Source organism: Neolamprologus brichardi, chromosome 12 (assembly GCF_056152115.1).
Source record: "Neolamprologus brichardi isolate AB-2024 chromosome 12, ASM5615211v1, whole genome shotgun sequence".
Lineage (NCBI taxonomy): Eukaryota > Metazoa > Chordata > Actinopteri > Cichliformes > Cichlidae > Neolamprologus > Neolamprologus brichardi.
This window is the reverse complement of record NC_142115.1, coordinates 795,001-821,793: the sequence shown is the minus strand read 5'-3', so window position 1 is coordinate 821,793 and position 26,793 is coordinate 795,001. Positions and strand designations below refer to the sequence as shown.

The 26,793-nt window shown below is 43.0% G+C and overlaps 1 protein-coding gene across 1 annotated transcript in view; it reads right to left on the bottom strand.

The window, feature by feature from the left end:
* Positions 1–16,540: 16,540 nt before the first annotated feature.
* pias2 (protein inhibitor of activated STAT, 2) overlaps positions 16,541–26,793 on the bottom strand; it is a 21,439-nt gene continuing 11,186 nt past the window's right edge. The window contains exons 5-14 of the mRNA XM_087848855.1: positions 26,732–26,793; positions 26,512–26,646; positions 25,790–25,895; positions 24,603–24,676; positions 23,065–23,225; positions 21,262–21,395; positions 20,204–20,387; positions 19,958–20,094; positions 19,842–19,879; positions 16,541–17,277 (exon numbers count right to left, since the gene is read on the bottom strand). The exon at positions 26,732–26,793 is cut by the window's right edge and continues 29 nt beyond it. Coding sequence (XP_087704981.1) covers positions 17,056–17,277; positions 19,842–19,879; positions 19,958–20,094; positions 20,204–20,387; positions 21,262–21,395; positions 23,065–23,225; positions 24,603–24,676; positions 25,790–25,895; positions 26,512–26,646; positions 26,732–26,793 — 1,253 coding nt within the window. The 3' untranslated portion in view covers positions 16,541–17,055. The remainder of the gene's footprint in view (positions 17,278–19,841; positions 19,880–19,957; positions 20,095–20,203; positions 20,388–21,261; positions 21,396–23,064; positions 23,226–24,602; positions 24,677–25,789; positions 25,896–26,511; positions 26,647–26,731) is intronic.

Sequence of the window (26,793 nt, the reverse complement as noted above, 5' to 3'; positions counted from 1 at the left end):
AATTTGTTTTAAACCTTAAAACTCTAAGAACATTCACTGCTACCTGCTGTCGTTGAACTGTTGTAACTAAACAAATCGCAGCCACGGACACGTGAACCTGGTGTGGAGACGCTCCAGGACCAGTGAGACTGTCTCTTTCTCAGCATCCTGCAGGATGATGCCCACTACGTCATTTAATTCTGTTTTATTTGCATCCAAACACAACAACAATGGCCTCGAGGTGCTTCAGCAGCTCAGGTAACTGCGTGGCTGAAACATTTCACTTGATTTTGAGCTCATCGAGAGCAGAGAACCAAAGAGAAAGCAACACCTCCGCATGCAGGAAAAATGTAACCAAATAACATGTATTGTATTTGATCTATGATATGCTCTGCTTGTAGTTTTTAGACAATGACTGCGTTATGAGTTGTGTGTAAAGCTGTAAATGTTTCCCTTTGTTTGAATACATCCAGTGGATTATCACTGGCTTGTGGTGCTCAGGGGTAAAAATGTGTCAAAAACAGTTGTGATGGATTTTCTGGGTTTACCATTTGAGTTGTGGTGCATTTAGAAATAAAAACCTGCGTTTAACGCAACCTTTCTATTGTTCTGTACAAATGTTTGTGTTACCAAATGCATTTATATACACACAATCAGTATCTCGGGTTCTGACAAACTTGACTTGTGATGCATCCTGAAAACATTCTCATTATTACTTTTTTATTATTTCTTGTTCTACTGCAAGAAAACAGTGAAAACATTAGTTTCAGAAACAGAAAACTGCAAAGTCCTTTTCAGCAGATGCAGTTTGTCGAGTGCAGCATTAAGCAGGTAAAATGCTGTAAAGATTGGTTAATTAAGACTGAGAATCCTGATGTAATTAGGGGCAGCAAAGATTAGCGGTTGTCAATGGTGCAGCTAGGATTTGCAGTAATAGGTTTATTATTGGGGCTTGCTGAATGTTACTTTATACTTCTGAATAAACAAAAACAAATTAGGAGCAGTCATCCAATAAAGGGTTATCTTGTCAAGGGCTGACAGAAATCCATGCCCCTATAACACAGTGTTAATTTTATGCACCACTGACAAACACAATGGTAATCAATAACAACACTATAAAATAAGGTGAAGCATCACTCTGAGCTGAAGGTGCTGGATGGATCCATGAACAGAAAAACCATTCTGGCAGTATTTTCGGCGTTCCTCCTGTGCACAGTGTTACACAGCAGGAAAGAGCTCGCCTCTGCTACTGAAGGACGAGCATGTGAAGTGCAAACTGCACCCACAAAAAACTGCTGCCATGCACTCAACATCTGTAAAGACAACATGCTACACAAAGGTAGACATATTAAATCTGCTGATCTTCAGGAGTAACAAATGTAGTGATGAGTGCTTGAGCTTGCAGTTTCACCTCCATTTCTACATGTTTCTATAGTTCAGTATATTGTAAGGTAAACACAGTCATACAGACTCAATCAAATGACTCCCTACGAGCAAGAACTTGACTTAACTAATGAGTAAATACAGAGTGGTGTATAAGCACATGGTCAAGGGGTGAGACAAACATGTTGTAGGGTAACTAAGGGAGGATTCAGGGTCACCTGGTCAAGCCCTAACTATAACCTTTGAATTATAGACGCAGTCTAAGAGTTAAGAGCTCTATTGGGGTCACACGGTACTATAAGAAACACTACATGTATTAAGGCCGATTTACATCATGGAGCGCTGTTCTTAATAGCTGGATTTAAGAAATCAGTGCTTTTGGAACATGTTTAGCGCCATATTCAGTCAGTCAGAAACTTTACACCACTGGGTTGGCTGATTACTGGTGGCCAACATCAGTTTATGTGTTGGAGATCATGTATCGCAATTTCAGGAGCGGGACCACGTCTCCAAATACGCTCCTTCCAGTTGTCATCTGTAGAGGTTCCCCCAGTTCTGGAAGCTGGTCATTTTTGTTTAGGTGCCCCACCCTCCCTCCTCGTTTTCAATTCTTTAACTTCTTCCTTTCTATTTAGTACACGGGGATCTGCCAGGCCCGGGAGCCCCCATCCCCCTTTGAGGCCTTCCCCAAACCGCAGCTCACTTCATGTCAAAGCCATTCACCTTTACCTACCAAAACACTGTCAAACCTAAGATGATGTGGGCCCAGCTAGTGAAAGCTAATTAATAAAAGAACCCAAAACTCAGCGGAATAGAAAAAACTCAAACTAAAAACCAGTTTCGGGGTCACTTTTGTTCAACAATAAGTAAACAGAGCAAGGATTTCATTCTTTTTCTTTAGTAGTAACTGGCTCATCGTTTGGCTAGCTGCCCTGAAACAAGAAAGTCCACCTGTTAGCCGTAATGTTCAAGTTGTAAAGCACTATGATCAACCTATCTCTAATAATCAGCTATATGAATCTATTCAAGGTGGCTGCAGTTAAACCTTTACTCAAAAAGCATCTCTAGACCCAGCAGTCTTAGCTAATTATAGGCCAATCTCCAACCTTCCTTTCATATCAAAAATCCTTGAAAGAGTAGTTGTCAAACAGCTAACAGATCATCTGCAGAGGAATGGTTTATTTGAAGAGTTTCAGTCAGGTTTCAGAGTTCATCACAGCACAGAAACAGCTTTAGTGAAGGTTACAAATGATCTTCTTATGGCCTCTGACAGTGGACTCATCTCTGTGCTTGTCCTTCTTGACCTCAGTGCAGCATTCGATACTGTTGACCATAATATCCTATTAGAGCGATTAGAACATGCTGTAGGTATTACAGGTACTGTGCTGCAGTGGTTTGTATCATATCTATCTAATAGACTCCAGTTTGTGCATGTAAATGGAGAGTCCTCTTCACACACTGAGGTTAATTATGGAGTTCCACAGGGTTCAGTGCTAGGACCAATTCTGTTTACATTATACATGCTTCCCCTAGGCAGCATCATTAGAAGACATAGCATACATTTTCACTGCTATGCAGATGACACCCAGCTCTATCTGTCCATGAAGCCAGATAACACACACCAATTAGTTAAACTGCAGGAATGTCTTAAAGACATAAAGACTTGGATGGCCACTAACTTTCTGCTTCTTAACTCAGATAAAACTGAGGTTATTGTCTTATCCCCATCTTATCTTAATGACCTTGTAGTACCATATCACCCTATTAGAGCACTTCGCTCTCGCTCTGCAGGCCTACTTGTTGTTCCTAGAGTATTTAAAAGTAGAATGGGAGGCAGAGCCTTCAGTTTTCAGGCCCCTCTTCTGTGGAACCAGCTTCCAGTTTGGATTCAGGAGACAGACACTATCTCTACTTTTAAGATTAGGCTTCAAACTTTCCTTTTTGCTAAAGCATATAGTTAGGGCTGGACCAGGTGACCCTGAATCCTCCCTTAGTTATGCTGCAATAGACGTAGGCTGCCGGGGATTCCCATGATGCACTGGGTTTTTCTTCTTCACTCACTATGTGTTAACAGACCTCTCTGCATTGAATCATATCTGTTATTAATCTCTGTCTCTCTTCCACAGCATGTCTTTATCCTGTCTTCCTTCTCTCACCCCAACCAATCACAGCAGATGGCCCCGCCCCTCCCTGAGCCTGGTTCTGTTGGAGGTTTCTTCCTGTTAAAAGGGAGTTTTTCCTTCCCACTGTCACCAAAGTGCTGCTCATAGGGGGTCATATGATTGTTGGGTTTTTCTCTGTATGTATTATTGTAGAGTCTACTGTACAATATAAAGCGCCTTGAGGCGACTGTTGTTGTGATTTGGCGCTGTATAAATAAAATTGAATTGAATTAAATTCGTGAATGAGGCTGTGTGGGGGAGAGCCTGTCTGAGTCAGCTGATGCCATCGGGGCTATTTTGTGCAAGAAAATAATCGTTCTTTTCCCGAACACATCCAAACAGATTACTACATGCACATCATAACACAACATGTTAGGATGTGCATGGTGTGGTATATTTTCATAGGCCAATGTGTGCAATGGAAAAGAAGAAAAACCTGGAGACTCAGAGGAAGTGATGTCAAGGACATGTAAGCTTAACAACAGAACAGGACAAACATGGAAGCACATGGCAGAGTGGGGAGACAAAGGACGAAACACAAGGACAGGACTACAGGACCCAGAGAACGAGGCATCGAGACATACACACAGAGACTGATCGAGGGACACGTAGACGAAGACAAACGCACAAAAGGACCTGATAGACAGGAGACCACAAAGCAGAAATAATAAACTCAGAGACATAAGAAGACTAACTCAATACTAACCGTAAAAAACATGAACATTGCAACAAATTATAAATGTAAAATAACATTAACAGAAGTAAACTGTGTAAGTTAGTGAACCAAAGTGTTTTACACACATAACTAATTATCAGACATTGCAGGTAAGTGTCAGATTACTAATACACATCATCTGAAACATCTTTTCTACTATTTCAGCTGCTATCCACACAGCATGTTGTATCATTGCATCGTTAGCCACACCTCTTTAAAGGTCTCAGTAATTGTTCTGAGAGGGAGAGGAAGATTGACGGCTTCCTTCAGCCAGGCGGTGGTTCAGAGGCCCCAGGATGGTGGAAGGATGACTCAGCAGCTCCTGGTCACTCATGTCCTGAGCTTGTCTATGGAAATGATTCTGTTTTACTTATGATACCTGACAGTGTATTTCACAGAATAGCTGCGCAACTGAAGATTCTGAGAAGCATTAAACAATGAATATAAAGTTGTATTAAATTAATTGTTAATTTGTGATTTGTTTGGGTGTATCTCATTCAACTGGAAAGATACGTTTGTTTTATAATCCTTTAAACAGTTTTATAATTTAACTGAATAAAGAAAGAAACATGAAAAACAAAACACAAAAACATTTGCTGCAAAACTTTCTAAAGCTTGACAGCTGTGTTAGGTTTTTCTTATGCACACACACACACACACACACTCACACACACACACACACACACACACACTCACTTATAGTTACAGACACGTGGGACCTTTGGAGGATACGTGTTCCAACACTGATGTGTGGCGTCTATATGGACAGAGTGGCCTTCATGTAGGCCAGCTGCTTGAATGCAAACATATGTTGGCATCTACACACAGAGTCTTTGTTGTTTTCCACGTCTGTGTAATAACATCTCAAACAGGGCTGGAGTTCATCTCTTCATTGTCTCGATGCATCACTGCACTTTATTAACTATTTCTCAGTCAAATGTGCTGAGAGGAGTACCATATGCCACATTTTTCCTTATTTAATGGCATAATTATCTGTGCTGCATGTTTATATATTGCACATAAGCTACAAGTCAAAAGTATTCACTTACCATTCCAAATCACTGAATTCATGTCCACAGGTGTCTAAAATCAGGCACCTGTGCATGCAGCCTGCTTCTACCTCTGTGAAAGAATGGCTCACAGAACTGTGCTGTGCCGCGACACAATACCACCTATGGAAAAAACCCATTCATGAAGTATCCTACTAAATATTCCCGAGTCAACTGTTAGTGAAACTATAAGAAAGTGTTTGGGAATGACAGCAACTCAGCCACAAAGTGGTGGGAGAATCATAGAGCAGGATCAGAAGTCGCCGACTTTCTGCAAAGTCAATTTCTACAGACCTCTGAACTTGACGTGGCCTTCAGATGAGCTCAAGAACAGCACATGGAGTCAGTTTCAGTGGCCGAGCAGCTGCATCAATGCTTTACATCACCAAGGGCAGCGCAAAGTCTCTTATGCAGCAGTTCAACCACAGTGATGGGTTTGGTTGACCTGTTAATAATTATTCCTAGAGTAGGGCACATATATATACATGCATTCACACTGATGTCTTTAATCATAAAGTAGTAGAAATGACAGAGATGACCACTATACATGGTTAACATGCATATATTTTGGCCTGCAGGTCAATTTAACTCTGATGTTTGTGCTGCTACTGCTGTTGGTGCTTGCAGCACTCTACCTTCCTCTAGTGGTTGGTTGATGCTGACAATGATTGAAATACTTTACCTTCCCCTACTGCTCATTTTGAACTTGATGATGCTCTTCCTCCCTCTAGCATAGGCGGAGCGGGGGGGTGGCTTACTGGGCTTAAGCCTGGGTCATATTTTCAGTGACCCGGGCTTAAGCCCAGTAATTTGTGTAATTACTGAGCTTAAGCTCAGTAATTGTGTAATCTTTTTCATAGTTAGCTGCCTGGTTGACGACTGTATAAAACAAAAACTACACACAATATTCGAAACAGTTGTAAATTCCCCCTAATGTTGGTATGATCCCAGCTCAGGCACTAGGCTGAGCTGGGATCAGACCCAGACTCAGCACAGCACTAACGCATGTGAGCGAGGGGGGAGGAGCTGCTGCCTGCGAGTTTGCTGTAGGAGAAGCGCAGCCAGGCAGACAGTTTGAGCAGCTACCAAAGCAAATCATTGGTACTGTACAAATAATGTGAATATGACGGTGAATCACAAAAGATTGATGTCAAACTGATCACTTGACCCATATCACGTTACTCGCTCTTTGAGTGAATCAACAAAAGGCGAAATGAAAACAACAATGCTGTTTTTTTAGAGTCTCACATGTGTGTTTCATATTTTCAGTTGTTTCCCTCCAACAACTGTAAATAAACAAACTCTCTAAATCGGTTTCAGTGATGTACTGATGAACACAACAATGAACATGAGGAGCTTCTTTCAAAGAAAAACTCTGGTGATGTTATTTTATACATTAGTCTTTGTATGTTGTTCAGTATATTTCTATGCAAAACAAGAGGAACTTCAGTACACAGCAGTATGTTCACAGCTGAAGCCAGAAACTGCATTTTGTTGCCTTGTACTTGTGACATGTGCAATGACAATAAAGTTGAATTCTATTCTAATTCTATTCTATATTTACATACACTTTAGAGAAAAAAACATAAAAACATTTTTTTACAGTTAAATGTCAGAATAAAGAGAGAACGCTGTCTATTTTTATCACTTTCATCAAATGTAGGAGTACCTATACACTAAGTTTAGTGTTAATTAATAAGAAAACTGCAGACGTTTCCATTCGGAGCTGAAGAAGCTTCTGATTGGTTCGTAGAGTCCATGTGAGTAAACTGGTGGCACAGCTGTGGATGCATATAAGGCAAAACACAGAGGCTGTTTCTGTGACATGGGAACATCAAGAGACGTCAACAAAACACCAGGAACAGAACTGTGGAGCTCCATCAGTGTGGCTCAGTTTGAATACAGTTTGGTGCCATTTACAGTTAAGAAACACAGACAGTTTCTCTCTTTACTCTTAAAGTTAACAAATATGTTTTTATATTTATCAACCTAAAAAATAAACATTTAGTCTGATTTGATGTTACAATTAAAAAAGTGTTTTTATATGAAGAGTTTGTAAATATCTGGTTTCAACTGAATATTTGATGATTGTCAGCACAGAGAGAGAGAGGAACAGAGATGAACAAGAGCAGGTGAGACACTCCTGTTAGTCAAATGGTTGTTTGCCAAAACTCATCAGAACATGTATTCAGTATAGTGTATCTTTTTAGGTTTGTTATTTTTCAAATTCTATGTTTATTAAGTTTTGCAGGCTTGTTTGCACAACAAGGCTGAATAATTATATAAACCTTTCTGAATCTAAATAGTGGACTTTGGTAGAATTAAAAAATAATATGGTACAAACTAGTAACTCATCATATTATCTATGGAAAAGGAATACTTGAATAATATTGACCTTGAAAATGTCATTGATACGTTTGTAAAAATCAAGCCTCGAACAGTCTCATGTTACCACAATAAAGAGGTGTTGTCAGTGTCGTGCAGGTCTGGTTTTTAGTGCTACTATCATCTAGTTCTGGTTCTGGTTCTGTCTTGGTTAAGTCCTCAGCAGTCCTGATTTTGAACTGTTGTCCTGTTTTAATTCCGGATCAGTTCTGGGTCTGGTTGAATTGAGGTTTAGTCCTCGTGTCTTGATGCAGCCCTGATTTTGTTCTGCCTTGCAGCTTAAATACAAAACTAGTTTAAGGTGTCCTGCATATGTGATATTTTCTTTTCTTATATGAAGTTATTCTTTTTCAAAAACACAGCCTAATAAATCTTCAACTTCACAGCATGTTTTTCAGTCATTTCTAAACCTCACCTGCAGGCGTAGAAATGCACCTGTTGACAATTTGGGCTGCCTGCATATAAGACCAGCGCTCTCAGTGAGCCTTCACCATGATTTATTCAGTAAGAACTCGAGAAGTGAAAGTAATCGTGCATATTTTGTGTCCCTGAGGAGGTGTATTTGGCTTTCTCTTTCTCTCTTGAGCCACTCACATCTGTTACAAAATGTCCTAAGCCCCTATACATTTTATGCCGAAAGAAATGGTCCCTAATCAAATTTAAAGTCTTTCTGTGCTCAAATGGCCCATTTTCTTATGCAGTTCAATTAAAGTGAGTGAACAGTAAACTTCTGGGAGCGATGAAAAGATGTTTTTGTTTGTCGTTTGCAGGGCATGGTCCCATCTGCCCTGATATTTAGCTTTCCCCACTCCCATACTAAAGCTTTAAATTCAAAGCTCTCAACCTTCAGTTCTTGTGCAGTGGGCCTCTTGTTGTTGAGCTAAATGGATGAAATCTCTGGACAGTGGCTGAACAGTGAATGAAAACTGAATGAGACTGCAATAAGGAATAGACCTCGTTCCTCTTGCTATACCAAGTTGCCCTGTTCAGTTGCTCTGCAAACAGACTTGGTGCACATCTCAAAAACAAGAGGTTCTTTTTATCCTCACTGTTCTTCAACACCTTCTGAGGTTCTGAGGAGGAGACAAAGAAGTGGATGATGCTGCCAAGACTTCATATAGCTAGCTTTGTGAGAACTGTCTTGAATGATCTATAGTCAGACAAGAAATTGAGATCTGTCTAACGTCACCCACTGTTCTAGGATGTTTTCCCTACAGGGGCCACTTCTGCAGGCTCTTTGGTGTGAGCATCTTTTAAAATTATTCCGCTCCTTGGATGAAATAGTTTTATTAATTTTTTTGCTGTGACCTTGATCAATGCTACTGCTAATAAAGTAGAACTGCCCTTACATCACATGATTGTTAAATGACTTACTGTGGACCAAAGTATCACCAAGATAAGGCAGGCAAATGTCATCATGCCCCACAAACACTCCTCCACACTTCTTTGGAACTGTAGTCCAAATGGAGTGATGAATGCAATGAGTGGTTGGCTCCTCATCAAGGAAACCTTGGAGGTATGCTCTCCCCTCATCTACCACTGAGACTGTCCAACATGTCCTGTGCAGTCAGGGAAAAATATTTGAACCCCTGCTGATTTTGTAAGTTTGGCCACTAATAAAGAAATGATCACTCAAAGGATGCACTGCATCTGAAAGACAGGATGAAAGGAGGTACGCCCTTCCCATGAGATCCAGAGGTAGACAGGGAAAGACCCAGGAGACCACAGCCATCCCCCAGGAGTGCTGAATCCCCGAGGTCAAGAGCGAGGCCCCGGATGGAGCTCTCACAGCCAAAGGGCAGGGGTGCCATGGTACCAGAGGCCTGGCAAGCAGCTGATCCTGGCACAAGCCGAGGATGGGACCCCCGGACCCCAGGTCCAAAGATACCGAGATGCCCAAATAAACTCTTATGTCTTCATTTAAAACATTTATTTTTCTTGAGCATAACTTTAGGGAGACATGTACAATGAAACATATTTTCAGGAGTTTAAAAAAAATCTAGTATGGACATCATATTAACGCCATGGGAAGATGAAGGGCAAAGGAAGGCTGTCAATGCAGCGGAGCCTGAAGGTCTCACCAGACACAATCACAAGCAACTTAAAAACAACTGTCTTTTTCCAGTAATTGCTTGTTGCTTTGTGGGATCAGAAAACTGTAAAACTGTCTTGGCTGTTATCTAAATAATGCAACACAAGGAGAAAGATCTATTCGGAAAATAGTTCAAAACTAGTTTCAGCTGTGTCATTTTATATTTAATTGAACTGTACAGTGATAAAAACAATGCAGCCTGAGTTCTTTCATTGCAACAGTAAAGATTCCAAGCATGCAGTGTTTGACAACACTTCCCCGTCTTCTTTTCTTTCCATAAACGTTACTTTCATTTGGCTGAAAATGAAGAAATGGGCTCCATGCCTACTCTAATGATATGTTTCTGTTGTGAATATGAATTCCCAGCATAAAGCTATTCAAATATTTTATTAACTGTCCTGCTGGCACTCTGTCCTTCTGATCCACCTGCACACCTTCAACACCACAGTCACTCAAACTCTATATCCTGGATTTACAGTCTTTCCTGGTTCCTCAGTGTCCCTGTGCTGAGTGGGGTGTAAAGAGTGTCGTCCTGTTAGAGAAACACTGACTGTTGAACAGATAGTTCAGTCTGTACATGTCTGTCTCTTTCACAAACACGTTTTCAGATTCATGGATCCAATCAGTTGATGTTTGAAACTCTTCTAAATGATTGTAAACTTCTTCCTCTTCAGTCCTTTAAAGATGGAAGCTCCCATTATTCCAGGATCCACATGTTGTTTTCTGTCTTTTTCCACTCAAAGCTTCACAGTGAATCTCAGTATGTTGTGTTTCTCTGAGCTCATTAAAATGAATCCAAATGTTTGATTTCTCTTTCTTAATGGGATGTTTCCATCATGGCTGAATAAGTGGACACCCAACAGCACTCAGTGTATCAAATATTAAAGACATCCAGCATCTCATGTTTCTGTCTTTTTATAAAAACAGCTGCTTTTAAAAACTGACCCAATTAAAGAAACATGAACTTCCATATTGATCAGATCAATACACACAGCTCTGATGTCACTAACATCTCCTTGGACTCTTCATTGATGGTGATTTGTGGCCCTCTGCTGGTGAGAAGATGAACTGCACGATGTCAGGTTCATGAACACAGATGACATGAAGTGTTTTTATTCTGCTTTTTCTAATTGTTCAGGGTCCTGCTCCAGGAAACAGCTTCAACAAACTCAGAGTTTCAAAATAAAACAGTTGATGTGAGTTGGAGAAAAGAGTCATTTGAATCAGTTTAACCACTCTGTCATCATCAGAATCAAGTTTGATATCAATTTGATCCTGAAGGAAACAGTGTCTTTGGTCCTCTATGGATTCTAAAAATTAGGACGCTTGTTTTCATTTGTAAATCAGCATCCATCCATCATTTTACACACAGGTTGGTTTCACTGAAGAAGTGCCTCCACCTTTCTGATGGTGTCTCACAGCTTGGAAAGCACTGAGGTTTGGGGACAGGTTTAATTTCTAACTGCATTTTTTAAAATTATTTTCAATATATATGAGTGCCTGTGTATAAATACACAAACAATACACACATGCTTTCAATTGTGTAATTTAAGTGATCTAGGTAGCTCTGTTTTGGAAGTTCAGTTAAAGCTAGAAATGTGTTTTGGAGTTTGTACGTGCTTTGTCTCTAGGGGCCACCGCATATATTTATATATAAACATATATAAATAAAACCCCAGTTTTTTTTTTACATTAGTAATTCCTTTCGTGCATAATGTTATATTATTGTTAATAATAAAGCAATTAAAGCAACAAAACAACCTGAAGAGCCAGTTGGGAGCCAGTTGGGAGCCAAAAGAGCCGGAAATACCATCACTAAAAGAGACTGTGTCAGCTCCCAAACAGACAAAAAACAGCTTAAACATAAAAAAAATGACAAAGAAAGAACAATACAGTATCCACATCTGAACAAAGAGTAAAATGGTGAAATGTGGATTATTAAATATTAGGTCTCTCTCCTCCAAGTCTCTGTTAGTACATGACTTAATAATTGATCAACAAATCGATTTACTCTGCCTTACAGAAACCTGGTTGCAGCAGGATGATTATGTTAGTTTAAATGAATCAACACCCCCGAGTCATTCTCACTACCAGAAACCTCGAAGCACAGGCCGAGGGGGAGGTGTGGCAGCAATTTTTCACACCAGCCTATTAATCAACCAAAGAACCAGACAGACTTTTAATTCATTTGAAAGCCTGATGCTTAGCCTCGTCCACCCCAGCTGTGAAACTCAGAAACCAGTCTTACTTGTTATCATCTATCGTCCACCTGGGCCTTACACAGAGTTTCTGTCTGATTTCTCAGACTTTATATCTAATTTAGTTCTGAGCTCAGATAAAATAATTATTGTGGGTGATTTTAACATCCATGTTGATGCTAAAAATGACAGCCTCAACATGGCATTTAATCTGTTGTTAGACTCAATTGGTTTCTCTCAAAATGTAAAAGAACCCACCCACCACTTTAATCACACTCTAGATCTTGTTTTAACATATGGCATAGAAACTGAACGTTTAACAGTGTTTCCTGAAAACCCTCTCCTGTCTGATCATTTCCTGATAACATTTACATTTACAATAATTGATTACGCAGCAGTGGAGAGTGGACTTTATCAAAGTAGATGTCTTTCTGAAAGTGCTGTAACTAAGTTTAAGAATATAATCCACCCACTGTTATCATCGTCAATGCCCTGTACCAACACAGAGCAGAGCAGCTATCTGAACGCTGCCCCAACAGAGGTCGATTATCTTGTTAATAATTTCACCTCCTCACTACGTACGACTCTGGATACTGTAGCTCCAGTGAAAACTAAGGTCTCTAATCAGAAGTACCTGACCCCGTGGTATAATTCTCAAACACGTACCCTAAAGCAGATGACTCGTAAGCTGGAGAGGAAATGGCGTGTCACAAATTTAGAGGATCATCATTTAGCCTGGAGAAATAGTTTGTTGCTTTATAAGAAAGCCCTCCGCAAAGCCAGAACAGCTTACTACTCATCACTGATTGAAGAAAATAAGAACAACCCCAGGTTTCTCTTCAGCACTGTAGCCAGGCTGACAAAAAGTCAGAGCTCTGTTGAGCCAACCATCCCTTTAACGTTAACTAGTGATGACTTCATGAACTTCTTCACAAATAAAATTTTTATCATTAGAGAAAAAATTACCAATAATCATCCCACAGATGTAATATTATCTACAGCTACTCTTAGTACCATTGATGTTAAGTTAGACTCTTTTTCTCCAATCGATCTTTCTGAGTTAACTTCAATAATTACTAGGGTGACCAACCGTCCTCTTTTCTCCGGACATGTCCACTTTTCACGTTCTGTCCGGGGCGTCAGGGGAGATTTTCGAGATGGATGAAAATGTCTGGGTTTTCCTATAGGCATACAGAGGACCCATATGTGCGACTTCGTCGCCGAACTGCTGCGTTGTAAGTGGTTGTTCCGCGCTCACAGATGGGACAGAGTGCGCACTGAAAAGATGCCACAAGATGCCAAAGTGCAAGTGCATCTTTTCAGACAAACTGCAAAACAAATTTCCCTTGTACCATCCCTCGGAATAAATGGGAGGCGGAGTGAACTGTGTGCAGAGCTGGCAAATACCTTTGTGTGTCTAAAAAAGGTTTAAAAATGTATAAACGGGGTGCATATAAATGGTCCGCAGGTGCGCATTCGCTGCCAAAATAAAAGACGCGCACCAGATAAGAAGTTGCAACGCGCGTTTGCGTACATATAAAAGGCTGTTTTTGTCTGCTAGAGTGGGATTTTCACGGCACATTCTACACCAAATCTCTGTGCGGTCATCATTTGTTTGAAGCCAGCTCACCTCCTGCAAACACTTTTCCGAGAATACGCGCTTCTTTTGCGGTTCGGACTCCTTCTGACATTTCTTCGGAGGTGGAGGAACACCACAGTAATTGCTTAAAGGAGCTTCTTCGACATCTTTAAGAGTTCTAAACAAATGTCTGTCCTCCTCCAGAAAATCTTATGTACGCAAACACGCGTTGCAACTTCTTATCTGGTGTGCGTTTTTTATTTTGACAGCGAATGCGCACCTGCGGACCACTTACGTGCACCCTGCATATAAAGGCTGTGCGAGGCAAAAATTCATCTAGTAAGTTGACGGAGTTCTTTGTTACACCTGTGAAAAGGAGGATGCTGTTGTATCTGCAGCAGAAGGTGCACTGGCATTTCATACTATGGAGCGTCACAATAGCTACAGATCCATGGATTGCACCAAGTGTCCTCTTTTTTGGAAATCAGAATATGGTCACCCTAATAATTACTTCCTCCAAACCATCAACGTGTCTTTTAGACCCCATTCCTACAAAACTGCTCAAAGAAGTCCTGCCATTAATTAATTCTTCGATCTTAAATATGATCAACTATCTCTAATAATCAGCTATGTACCACAGGCCTTCAAGGTGGCTGCAGTTAAACCTTTACTCAAAAAGCCATCTCTAGACCCAGCAGTCTTAGCTAATTATAGGCCAATCTCCAACCTTCCTTTATACCAAACATCCTTGAAAGAGTAGTTGTCAAACAGCTAACAGATCATCTGCAGAGGAATGGTTTATTTGAAGAGTTTCAGTCAGGTTTCAGAACTCATCACAGCACAGAAACAGCTTTAGTGAAGGTTACAAATGATCTTCTTATGGCCTCTGACAGTGGACTCATCTCTGTGCTTGTCCTTCTTGACCTTAGTGCAGCATTCGATACTGTTGACCATAATATCCTATTAGAGCGATTAGAACATGCTGTAGGTATTACAGGTATTGCACTGCAGTGGTTTGTATCATATCTATCTAATAGACTCCAGTTTGTGCATGTAAATGGAGAGTCCTCTTCACACACTGAGGTTAATTATGGAGTTCCACAGGGTTCAGTGCTAGGACCAATTCTGTTTACATTATACATGCTTCCCCTAGGCAGCATCATTAGAAGACATAGCATACATTTACACTGCTATGCAGATGACACCCAGCTCTATCTGTCCATGAAGCCAGATAACACACACCAATTAGTTAAACTGCAGGAATGTCTTAAAGACATAAAGACTTGGATGGCCACTAACTTTCTGCTTCTTAATTCAGATCAAACTGAGGTCATTGTACTCGGCGCTGAAAAGCTTAGAAATATGGTATCTAAGCAGATTCTTACTCTGGATGGCATTACCTTGGCCTCCAGTAACACTGTGAGGAACCTTGGAGTCATTTTTGACCAGGATATGTATTGGCTTCCCTTCATTGGCTTCCTGTTAAATCCAGAATTGAATTCAAAATCCTGCTCCTCACATACAAGGTCTTAAATAATCTTTCATGAAATGTGAGGCACAGTTAAATCCAGGCGGTGACTTATTACTGGCAGCCACAGCAGGATGAAAACCTACTTCTTAAGCACATCTTAATTATTTGCACTTGAATTACATTTTTTCACCCATTTTCAAAACCAACAAATTCTGTTTACAAAAGAACATATTTAATAATAAAAAACAACTACACGTACCACAGTTCTGGACGCTGATGAATACAGGAAACACAACAAGCCTTTTCTGTCAACACTGTTTAAAGAAAAATGGTACAAGTATAAAATAAAGTAACACAGAAACCAGTGGATCCACTACATCTGCCTACAGGAACCAGTCGTCTTTATGAACGCTCCAATGTGTGTTAATAAAGGTGCAAACAGGCAGAAAGTTTAAAGCACACCGTTCTTACGGTTATTTTATACAGAAAATGGTATTCTGAGATTATAATAGTTCATACGTTTCCTCTCATATCCTAATAGTTCCAATTAAATCCTCATTTCTGGAGCGAGAGAGTCACAGGACACCTGCTCAAACATTTATCATCATTTGTTTCATGTTGTGATGGATTCACACAGCCTTAATGTGTCCACACCAACATTTATTAGCACAATATTCAGCTTTTGAATTGAAAAAGTACAAAGTGACCTAAAAATATTCTACGTCCCTCTATTTTTATAATTTTAACAATTTCCTGTTTTTGAATTGAAGATGCAGCCACTTCAGAAAGCTGAGACTCCCTGAGACTGGCTGAGCGCAGATTCATGTTGTGATGGGACCATTGCTGCTCTGCTGGGAGACAGTGTGTGTGTGGACTCAAACAGGAAATGAAGTTTTGCACCAACACATAAACATTTCATCGACACATCACATCCTCTGAACTGTTCATACGTGTTAACACACTGAAGACGGCTCAAAGTCTGGATTTCGTTCGTGAGAGTGATGAACGTCATGAGTTTGTTTTCACATATGAGTGGTGATGTGGGCGGGACTGACGGACAGACAGAAGCATGACTGAGGCTGTGGACTCAACATGATGATAACACCAACAATAACTGCGCGTCTGTGACATGAACTAATGAGGCAGCAGCACAGCAGCGTCACCACAGACGTGAGCCTCGGTTTTATGGATGCTTTGCCTGCTGTGACAAGGCGACATGTCTGCTGTGTGTGTAACTATGGAAACCATTAAACAGGAAATACAGTATGTGAAGAACGTCAGGACGTCACTGTAACATAGTGCAGGTGTATACATCACATGTACCCTGAGATTAACATCCACCTGAACACCTCTGAGAGCGCGTCACTGATTCCTTTACAAACACAAAGCAGTTCATTAGAGTGAAGTTTAACCTTTAATTACAGCTCTGTGTAACTGGAACCTGCCAAACTCTTATTGCTCTGATTCATTTACTGTATGATCGAACAAACAGTTTGTGTTGGTATGACATGAGATCCACCCAGCTGGAGACGGCTCAGTCCACTGTCTGTGTGGGGAAACTCCCACTCACTGTGACAGCGTCTTCTTTACGTCCAGCCCAGAGCAGCGGGTCCACTCTGAGTCCACTCCACACTGACGAGGCACACAGTTCAGGTCCAACATGAAAGGAAACAAATCGCTACAACAGCTCGTGTTGTAAATGTTTCCAGTCCTGACAGGACGACGTTCAGAGCTTTTCCTTTGAAAGTGTAACCATGTATGTCACATGACTTCCTGTCACCATGTAGAAAGTTCAGACAATCAACTAAAACCAAAAACAGTTTTGTTTATGTACATATGTCTGCATGTTATTAAAGGAGCTGACCATGAACATGATTAAGAAACTCTTCAGTTAATGTGGTCGAAGGCATTTCTCATGCTAATGCTAGCACTGATAAAAACAGGCTCTGCCGTCATCAGAGCGCTCGCGTGGAAAACTCAACATTTACAATATTTCACATTAAAAAGAAAACCAGGCTCCATCAGGTCCAGTATGGCGTGGCTCAATCCAGAGAAATGATGTCCGATATGCCGCCGTCGGCCCCTCCTCCCGTGCCCCCGCCCCCTCCGGTGAGGACCCTCGTGTCATGGAAGGAGCTGGCGGCGTGGCTGATGGCGTCGTAGTGGCTGCTGGACGAGGAAACCAAGGCTGCGCTGCTGGTTGCTGCGGCTGCATTTTGCATGCTGCTCGTCAGGTTATCCAGGAACATCTGAGGCGGGTAATGCTGCGCAGAGAGACACGCTCAGATCAACGTCAGAGTAAATGAAAGGCCCCAACGTGGCGTTAGGAATTCAAAAAACACGTTTACACGTCGGTGTGTTTGACTTTACATGAAACTTTTACACTGAAGCTGCACTGCTGGAGAAACTACGACATCACTCAGTCATCACAGTGTAACCTGAGTCACTGTGGATCACCTGATAACAGTTGTATCAAGGTGAATGAAAGGTCACCTTGATATGAGAAAACCCAACAATTCAATTCAATTCAATTCAATTTATTTATATAGCGCCAAATCACAACAAAAGTCGCCTCAAGGCGCTTCATAGATACAGAGAAAACCCAACAATCATATGACCCCCTATGAGCAAGCACTTTGGCGACAGTGGGAAGGAAAAACTCCCTTTTAACAGGAAGAAACCTCCAGCAGAACCAGGCTCAGGGAGGGGCGGGGCCATCTGCTGTGATTGGTTGGGGAGAGAGAAGGAAGACAATAAGATGAGCAAGGAATTTGGCAACAGCAGGAAGAAAAAACTCCTTTTAATAGGGAGAAACCGTCAGCTTGGATGTGTGGGGGTCGGATAAAAGCTGCACTGAGGTCCAGCAGGACCAGCACAGAGGAGTCCATCACTAGTTCACTAAAGCTGTTTCTGTGCTGGGCTCTGAAACCTGCCTGTCATTGGCTGACTGATGGTTTAACTACTGCCAGCCACACATGTCCCATTAGCAGAGGCGATCATATTCAAGGTAAATATAAATATTTAAAACAGAATGAACTGCTCATCGGCTATGCAGCACGTTTTACTGCATATAACATCTGTCAAAAACAAACAAACAAACAAACAAACACAAACTAATTGACGGAGCTACTACAGCTCTGCTCCCTAACAGCTCCATATCCTGTCCCATTCACTCCTTTCATCTACAAAATAAAAGTCCTCCTTCCTTAGTGTGCAGCCTCCTGTACGACTCACCACACTCTGGTTGTGCATTTGCACCTGTCTTCGCTCTGCATCTGCTCTTCCAGTACACTTTGCCTTCAGTGGTCTCACAGAAGAGTTCAAGGTGGCACACAAGAGAAGCCCTACAGCACAGAGATCCCAAAGACTGCAAGGTAGCATCAGCAGGCATCGAGGTGAGGAGGTGAGGAACAAAGTGGAAGGCCGAGAAGGCAGTTGAGGTGACAGAGTCACGCCTAAGGCAGAAGACACTGTGGGGGTCTTAGCAACAGGGGGAGCAGGCTTAGGGTACTTCCCAAGGGCCCAGGTCAGCAGGGCACAGGGAAAGGAGAGACACCAGCTGCTCCAGGAAGAGGTCGAGCAGGTGTGGAGGAGGAGCGAGTAAGCAGGGCCGGAGGTCTCAGGCAGCAGGGCGCGTGGACACGGTGGGAGAGCACCTTGCAGCTCAAGGTCACCTGGGCAAACATCATGCAGGCAGACTTCCACCGCATCCGATTCCTCGTGCAGGCAGTATACGACAGCCTGCCAGCCCAGTAAACCTCCATGTGTGGGGGAAGAGAGACACATGCCTGTCCCCTGTGCTTTGGAAGAGGCACCATAGATCACCTCCTCAGCCGCTGCCCAAAGGCCCCGGCTGATGGTCGGTGTTCTTGGCGACACGACCAGTAGTTGCTGAAAAGATTGCCTCAGCAATCAGTACCAGCAAGCACCATCACGCTCTGATGAAGCCTCTTTTATTAAGGCTGGAGAGAAAGCCCAGGTGCGCCCACATTCAACAACCGGCCCCCAGACACAGCCTCTGATTGGCAGCTGCAGGCTGAGCTGGTAAACAGCACACTGTAAAAACATCCCTCCACCCAGACATGACCATCATCTCTGAGGGCTCAAAACATCTGCTCATGCTGAACGCACAGTGCCCTGGGAAGAGTGGATCGAGGTCAACGAGAGGAAACACGCCAAGTACCAGGAACTAGTGCAGGATAAGGGCTGAAAGACTTTCTATGAGCCCATAGAGGTGGGCTTTGCAGGACGATCACTCTGCAAAGTCTTAGGGCGGCTGGGTGTGGCTGGGGCAGTGAATAAGAGTCCAGGCTGTGAGCGAGGCAGCAGGGAAAACCACAAGCTGGCTGTGGATTAAGGGGCTGATCTGTGGGTAGCTACTGGTGCGCAAGTCGGGGCCTGATCACCCCCAGCTGGGTCGCCTGGGCGAAGGTCTATGATGCCGCGAGACCCGAAACACCTGATGACCCCAGGATACATCACTGAAGATGTTTCCTGCACAGTGCCTCTGCCAACCTCTTCATTTGCACACTGTGGCTACTGTGTTTGCATTTTGAGACATGCTACTGTTTCCCACAGAAACATCTGCACAGACTAAGAGTTGTTGTTGCCGTGACGTGTAATTAGTTTTGGGAGACAGTTTATCGTCTACATCTTTGCTACGTTTGGTCAGACCTGCTTACATAAACGAGCCGAGCTTTGTACCATTTGCCACCACATGTCATATCCACTCTGACTGAAACAAACAGAAAGGTCAGGAACATCATGAGCCTGTCACTGTGCTGCTACAGTTCAGACAGCATTAAAAAGGGGAACATAAAACACATACCTGTGGATCCGTTTGAATTAAGGAAAACAGATCCAGACCTGAAAGACAGAAGAATCAGAATTTGAACAGTATCCATGTGCACATGCTGACAGTCAGCGAGTGTTTCTCTGACTCACTCTGCATGTCTGTGGGGATGGAGGCCAAGGCCGAAGGGTGGAAGGGGACCGCGTAGTCGGCCAGTGTGGAGTTCAGATACGACGGGTCCAGGGCCTGGACGTTTGGCACTCGCACGGTGGGCTGGTAGCTCAACACTCTGAAAACATCAGAGACGAACACACACAGCTGATGAGCACACGTGTAATTATCAACATGCTGCGGTACAGCGCGGTCACACCAGATGGTTCACGGTAAACATGGCTCACCCCTTTGCATGCATCTCCTCATTCTTGGAGATGTAGACGCAGCGTTTCTTGGGTGGAGGGTCTTTGTCCTCTTCGTCATCAGAAGAAGAGCTTTCTATAGTCAGATCAATCACATCCGCCCTCTTGGTGTAGCTGGGCTCAGTAGAATGAGGGGCCACCGATGGTTGACGCAAAGGAGCCGAGGCTGAAAGGTAAAGGTCACCTGACGTGAGTTTGCTCCTCCCGTCCCGAGAAAAGACCGAAAGCAATCGTTTTCACATCTTCCAACGAGCTGAACTGAATCTGGTTACTACAGGTGAGGCTTCAGCAAACAGACGGTTTATGGTTAAAACCAGCATCTATGGAGCCGCTCTGTAAGCTCTTTAGTGGACTTAAAGGTTGGGATGCTGGGAGAAGATGCTGGTCTGTTATTACTGATGCTCATTGGAGGTTTGTTGGACACGCAGTCGGTTTTATGCTGCCTCATCTTCCACCTCTCCGTCTCTTTCAGCTCAGTTATTTGGTATGATAACAACAAAACCTACAGTTTCATTTACAATAAAATGACACAAAGATGGATTCATGGATAAATCCATTTCTCCCAGTTCTGTCCCAGTGAGAGGAGGAATTATGAGCCAGAACAGTTCGTTTAAAAGGATTTCTCAGTGCTGTGCAGACAACAATCAATCTTTAACAGCTGTGCAAACATCCTTCTTTTGGAAACTTACAGGACTTTTGTTGACACACAGAAACAAAGCTATTTTAGACACAGGGTCACATGATGCTAACAGTCTGTGGATCCTTTTGCTGAATAACAGTCGTTCGTCTCCTCAGCCGTCCCAGGCCTCCTTTCTTCATGATTCACATTCAAAGTTTCAGCAGTTGGTGATATATAAATACAATTAAATATTTTATTTATTTATTTAACAAAGCTCCTCATTCAAAGCAGCTACTGACATTTGTTTTAACACACTAACCTCTGCAGCCCTGAGAGGCCAGTGCTGTGTGCCCACAGGAGCCACATATACATGAATCACCACAGCATTAGAGTCAAAGCTGCAGGTGTGGACGATACTTACTGTCCACCTTTGGAACGGACTGAGTGGGGATCTTCACAGCTTCTTTCTTTGGTCTCATTGGACACCACGTCCCGTCCTCCTGGAACTTGATTTCATCCACGTCCGAGCAGTCGTTCAGGATCTCCAAGAACAACCTGTAGTGGAGGGGGGGGGGGGGGGGGGGGGGGGGGGAAGAAGAAGGAGAGAGGAAGTCTGTTCATCTGGATGTTTTCAGTGGGAGGAACGTTTCTTCATCCTCCAGCTGCCTCCTTCAGTCTCACCTGACGGCAGGTTTGCAGCCTTATAAGCAGGACATTTGTGTAATGACTGAAACCAGCAGCACAGACTAAAACTGGGCTGTGGGGTCAGTTTCACAAACCTGGGTGTAAACGTCGAATGACAACATGACCCCATCAGTCTTTTACAGCTGAGGGGAAAATGAGAAGGATGTCTTGTATTTGCAGGCTTTGTGCTTCAGACACATTCTTCCTTCTCTCAGCTGCTCCTGTTGCCACAGCTCTGCCTCCATCTCAGCCTCTTCTGTCACACCGGCCCTCTCCGTGTCCTCCTTCAGTACATACATGAGCCTCGTCTGTGGTCTTCCTCTTGTTCTTCTGCCCACAAACCTCACTGTGCTCATGTCCTGCTCCACCCTCACACGTCCTCATGTAGGACCACACTTCCTCTCAGTATGTTGTCTCTGGCTCCACAGAGACAGTAAACTCCTGTTTAAGACGTTTTCAGTACACTTCCTTCACTTGCACAGTCCCATCTCTGTCCTTCAATCTCTCGTCCTAGCCAATCAGCCTCAGATGAAGCCTTTTCTTCTGCCGCTCCTCTCGTGGCTGCACACCGAGCCTCCTGTCTACATCCCCTCCCAGACTATCTGCTGAACTCTTCCTTTGGATACGTCCTCTTTCCTCTATCCACACTATCCCAAACACCTTCTTGCAGTTGTGCTGTAGCGCTTCAGTCCAACCCAGACCCCCACTCTTTGCAACAGTCAGCCTTCAGCTTCCACCACGTAACCCTTGCCTCCACCTTCATCCATCCTGCCTAGGTTAGACTGTTTCTGCCACCACCTTACAGTCTCCTGCCTCTTCAGATGGCACCTTTAAATGAGATGTAATCTACCTGTGTGAACCTGGCTCTGCTCATATATTACCTCCATCTTCAACAAAGCTATTTCCATCCTTTTCCACGATCCATCCTCTTGCATTTCTCTTCTTAACATCAAACCTAGTGAACCCCTCATCACCTCTGTTCTTTTCATTTACATTAACATCTTCTCCCGTCACTAACCTCTCTCCCCTGGGGACACCAACATGTCATCAACCCACAGTTTCATTCAGCCTGTGGGGCAGATGGACCGACCACATTCAGCATCACCTAACGGACTTGCAGTGTCACATTCATGGTCCCAGCATCACAACAACAGTCGCCTCGAGGTGCTTTATATTGTAAATAGGCAGGTAAATAACACTGATCTGAGCACAGCCTCACTATAAATTAGGCCAAGCCTACACAGGCCTGATCCAGGTCACCAACAGGTGGACCTCAGTCATCAGTGCACCTGAGTATCTGACACATACGGGCACCAAACGGTGCATAAAGCACACATGGATGATTGTTCAGTGTTTCACCAGCTGGACCACATCCTCATTTAGATAATGGCAGATGGGAGGAGCATGAATGAGGCTGCAGTTTGGGGAAGGCCTCACAGACCAGTGCAGATCCCCATGTGCTGACATGAGGTGGATCAAATGAAAAAGGGAGCTGTGGTCCAGTATGTCATGTTTCTGTGACGACGGGCTGTTCAGTTACCCATCGATGATGAGGCTCTCATACGCAGCCTTCTTGTCACACACAGGACAGATCCAGGTGGGTTTCTTCTCATTCATCTGCAGGTAGAGGGCAGCATCGAAACACTGCAAGTGGGAGCACGTCACAGCCCTGCATGGCACCGTCAGTCGCATCTTACCCAGCTGCAGGACAAAACAAAGGTCAGGCCGATGAGTAAACACAGGGTCAGCACTCGGCTCATACATGAAACACAGGAAATATGAGTGTGTAACACGTTCATGTGTCAACATCTGTGACGTATGTTAGAGTCAGTTCATCAGCAGGTTTCTTCCTTCTCTCACCCCAACCAATCACAGCAGATGGCCCCGCCCCTCCCTGAGCCTGGTTCTGCTGGAGGTTTCTTCCTGTTAAAAGGGAGTTTTTCCTTCCCACTGTCGCCAAAGTGCTGCTCATAGGGGGTCATATGATTGTTGGGTTTTTCTCTGTATCTATGAAGCGCCTTGAGGCGACTTTTGTTGTGATTTGGCGCTATATAAATAAAATTGAATTGAATTGAATTGAATTCATAGTGTACGTGCATATGTGCACGCTGTCATAATGTTGAAGCTGCAGGGAGACTCAACCATACAGCCTCAACTGGAACTGAAGGGAGTTCAGAGTTTAATAATCACAGCTCAGCAGGTTTTAACACTGTGGCCTTCACCTGACCTCGGCCCAACCAGCTCCTACTTAGGCTACGTTCACACTGCAGGCGAAAGCGCATCAAATCCGATTTTTTTGACCCTATGCGACCCATATCCGATCATGGTGTGACATTTGTGCTCATGATAGAGTTGAGCATACAGTCTAATGAAGGTTAAAAGCGTCGTTCAGCGTCATGTCTGAACTGATATATTGATGAAATGACCTGTATGCTGTGAATGCAGACCTAACACGCTTACATACACATAAACATGAAGTATATAGGGGGAAATGCTGTTAAACACGGAAACTTGTTGAACTGTCGTTAATTATAACCTGTCATAACAACATAATGTGATGTTTTGTCTAACGCGAGAAGGGGCGTGAACCCTGACATAGTAAAACCATGCTGAAAGTATGTTTTGACGGGAGATCTGGGGTGACAATATCGAGCTGTGTATCTTTCCACACACGTGTTTAATAAAATCATTGTTTTGACGCACTCAGAGGTCGTTTGTCTCTCACCTCAATCACGAATCGGGACAAGAGCCATGTGTTTACATACGAGTCCAGATTTCTCTTCATTTTTTGGTTCATGTCATTTTTCTGCACACTACTTACACGTTGACTGTTTTGTTATGAATGTGTTATGGCAGCACTGTTTTAGTTTGTGCTGCTGTCCAAATATTTTCAGGTCCAAAGCCACAAAACGTCCCATAGAACAGAAACAGTCTGACTGCAGTTCTATGTCAGTGCAGTTCTACAGTGAGGAGGGTTTATTGTGGAGCTGGTTAGTAACACTACATGTAGACACCTCGTTCTGACTCGTGAAATCAAACGCTTCAGACGTGTCACATGTTGCATGGCTGCTTATTTACCGGGCACATAAGAGACACTCGAAGGCTTGTTGTAGCAATCTCACTGTCTGGATCTGCTGTCAGCTTCTCTTTGACTGGAACACAGAGAGGAGGGCAAAATGCAAAGACACAGGTTGAAACACACACATGACAGGGCTTCAACACATTTCTACACTATGAGCCTGGTCTTATACTCATGTCAGTCTCAGGCAGGAAATAACTAAGAACATAACTGTCATGTCTCTACTGTTTGTCAGCATGACCTGATGTCATGTGATCTACCTGATGTCATGTGATCTACCTGATGTCATGTGATCTACCTGATGTCATGTGATCTACCTGAGTATACGCGGGAAACATAAGTGTGAGGAGGATGAATAAAGTCGTAGTAAGACTGTAAAGCTGAGGCATCAGTGTTGTAGTCGCTCAAGCAGCTCATGTTTGGGTGAAGACCATTTGATTACAATCAGACCTGTACTGTGTGTGTGTGTGTGTGTGTGTGTGTGTGTGTGTTAGGGGTGGGGGAAAAATGGATACTGTGTAGCATGGAGATATTTTGTTTGCTAATAATGTATGGATACAGGGACAGCAGAAATCGATACTTTGTTACAAAAAGGTTTTTGTGCTCTGACTTCAGAGCATGTTGATCCTTTTTCTGAGCAAGAATCCTGACATTCCTTCACTGTCCAAATGTGTTTAATAAACATGACAGTTTACTTATTTTAATTTAAGACATGTTTTATTTTAATTAAGTTTAAATCTTTTTTATTTAATGTAAAATTATATTTTGTTTTAATTTACTTTCAAATTCTTCAGTTGCTGAAGGGGCTGCATAGTTTTCATAAACTGCATAGTTCAGAATAGCTATAATTGTACCAGATGGTTGATTCAGTTAAGTTGGACTAGACTGTAATACAAACCGTTCAGTTTGTCAACAATCAAACTGAAATGAGAGAAAGACTGAGTGTGAGACTTTGATATTAGAGAAAATGAATATTGATAAAGTTTACCTTTATGTACAGAATCTGAATATCGCAAAATATTTTTAAAAATTGCAACAATATCGTATCGTGGGATGTATGGTGATTCCCACATCTAGTGTGTGTGTGTGTGTGTGTGTGTGTGTGGAGGGGGGGGGGGGGGGGGGGCTTGTTACTGTAACAGTTACTGCTGCTCTGTAACTGCTACAGTAACAAGCTCATTATTACTCAGTGCTCTGGAGTGGTCTGGGTTCCTGATGCCCTTCATCCTCAGTCTTTGCAGCAGCAGGGGCGACGTCAGCTGCCTCACCAAGTACACAGACATGGAGTAGGTCTGAAACAAAGACGGCGGTGGCTCATCAGTGTGAAACAGCAGGAGTCAAACACACGCTCAGAATTAAAATGACATCAATAACAGGAAGGAACAACAGATGTTCAGTGAGACAACCGGCTTTAGCTATTGATGCTTCTCATTGTCACACTAATAACAACAACAGAGACACTTCATACACAGTGTGGATCACTGATGTTTGGCATCAGGTAAAGTCTCGTGTCTCGACAACATCCCATACACATATGTCTGTTTCATGTCTACAGTTTCTCTTTAACAGGTTGTTCCTGCTGCGAGTCCCTGCAGCCGGAGCCCGATTGCTGTTTCTTCCAATTCTGCTGCTTTGCTTCAGAGATGAGACTAGAACGATGTGACTGTAAATGTGTTTCTTTAAAGAGAAGTGTGTGTGTGGCAGTATCCAGATTACAACCCTGTGCATTCAGAGAGCATCTCCCCCCCGGCATATGGATTGATGTCTTCAGTCTGACAGTAATTCTCCACGTGAGCTCATTTTCTGCACATGTACTGCTGACTGAGGCCTGCTGTTCCACCTCCACACATCACAGCACATACACATAAGCATGCTTAAAACATTTCCAACTTGAGCTTCTTCTCTTACCTTTCCAATTTCAGGTGCCCATGTCACTGAAATCTGATTGGGTACTGCAGATGAGAGTCTAACAAGGGAGGTAATGTTGAGTGGTCTTCCTGGTCTCTTCTGTTCCACGCCATTTTTTGGTGGCGGTGCGTAGCCCTGCAGGCAGAAATCCAACGTTAGCATATTTACAATATAAAGTGTGCCTGGCTTCTTGTTTGACTGCAGTACAACGAGCACTTACTGGCAAAGGAAACAGTTTTCCATTGACCTTTATGCAAAGACTGTTTGGGTAATTGTCCTCCT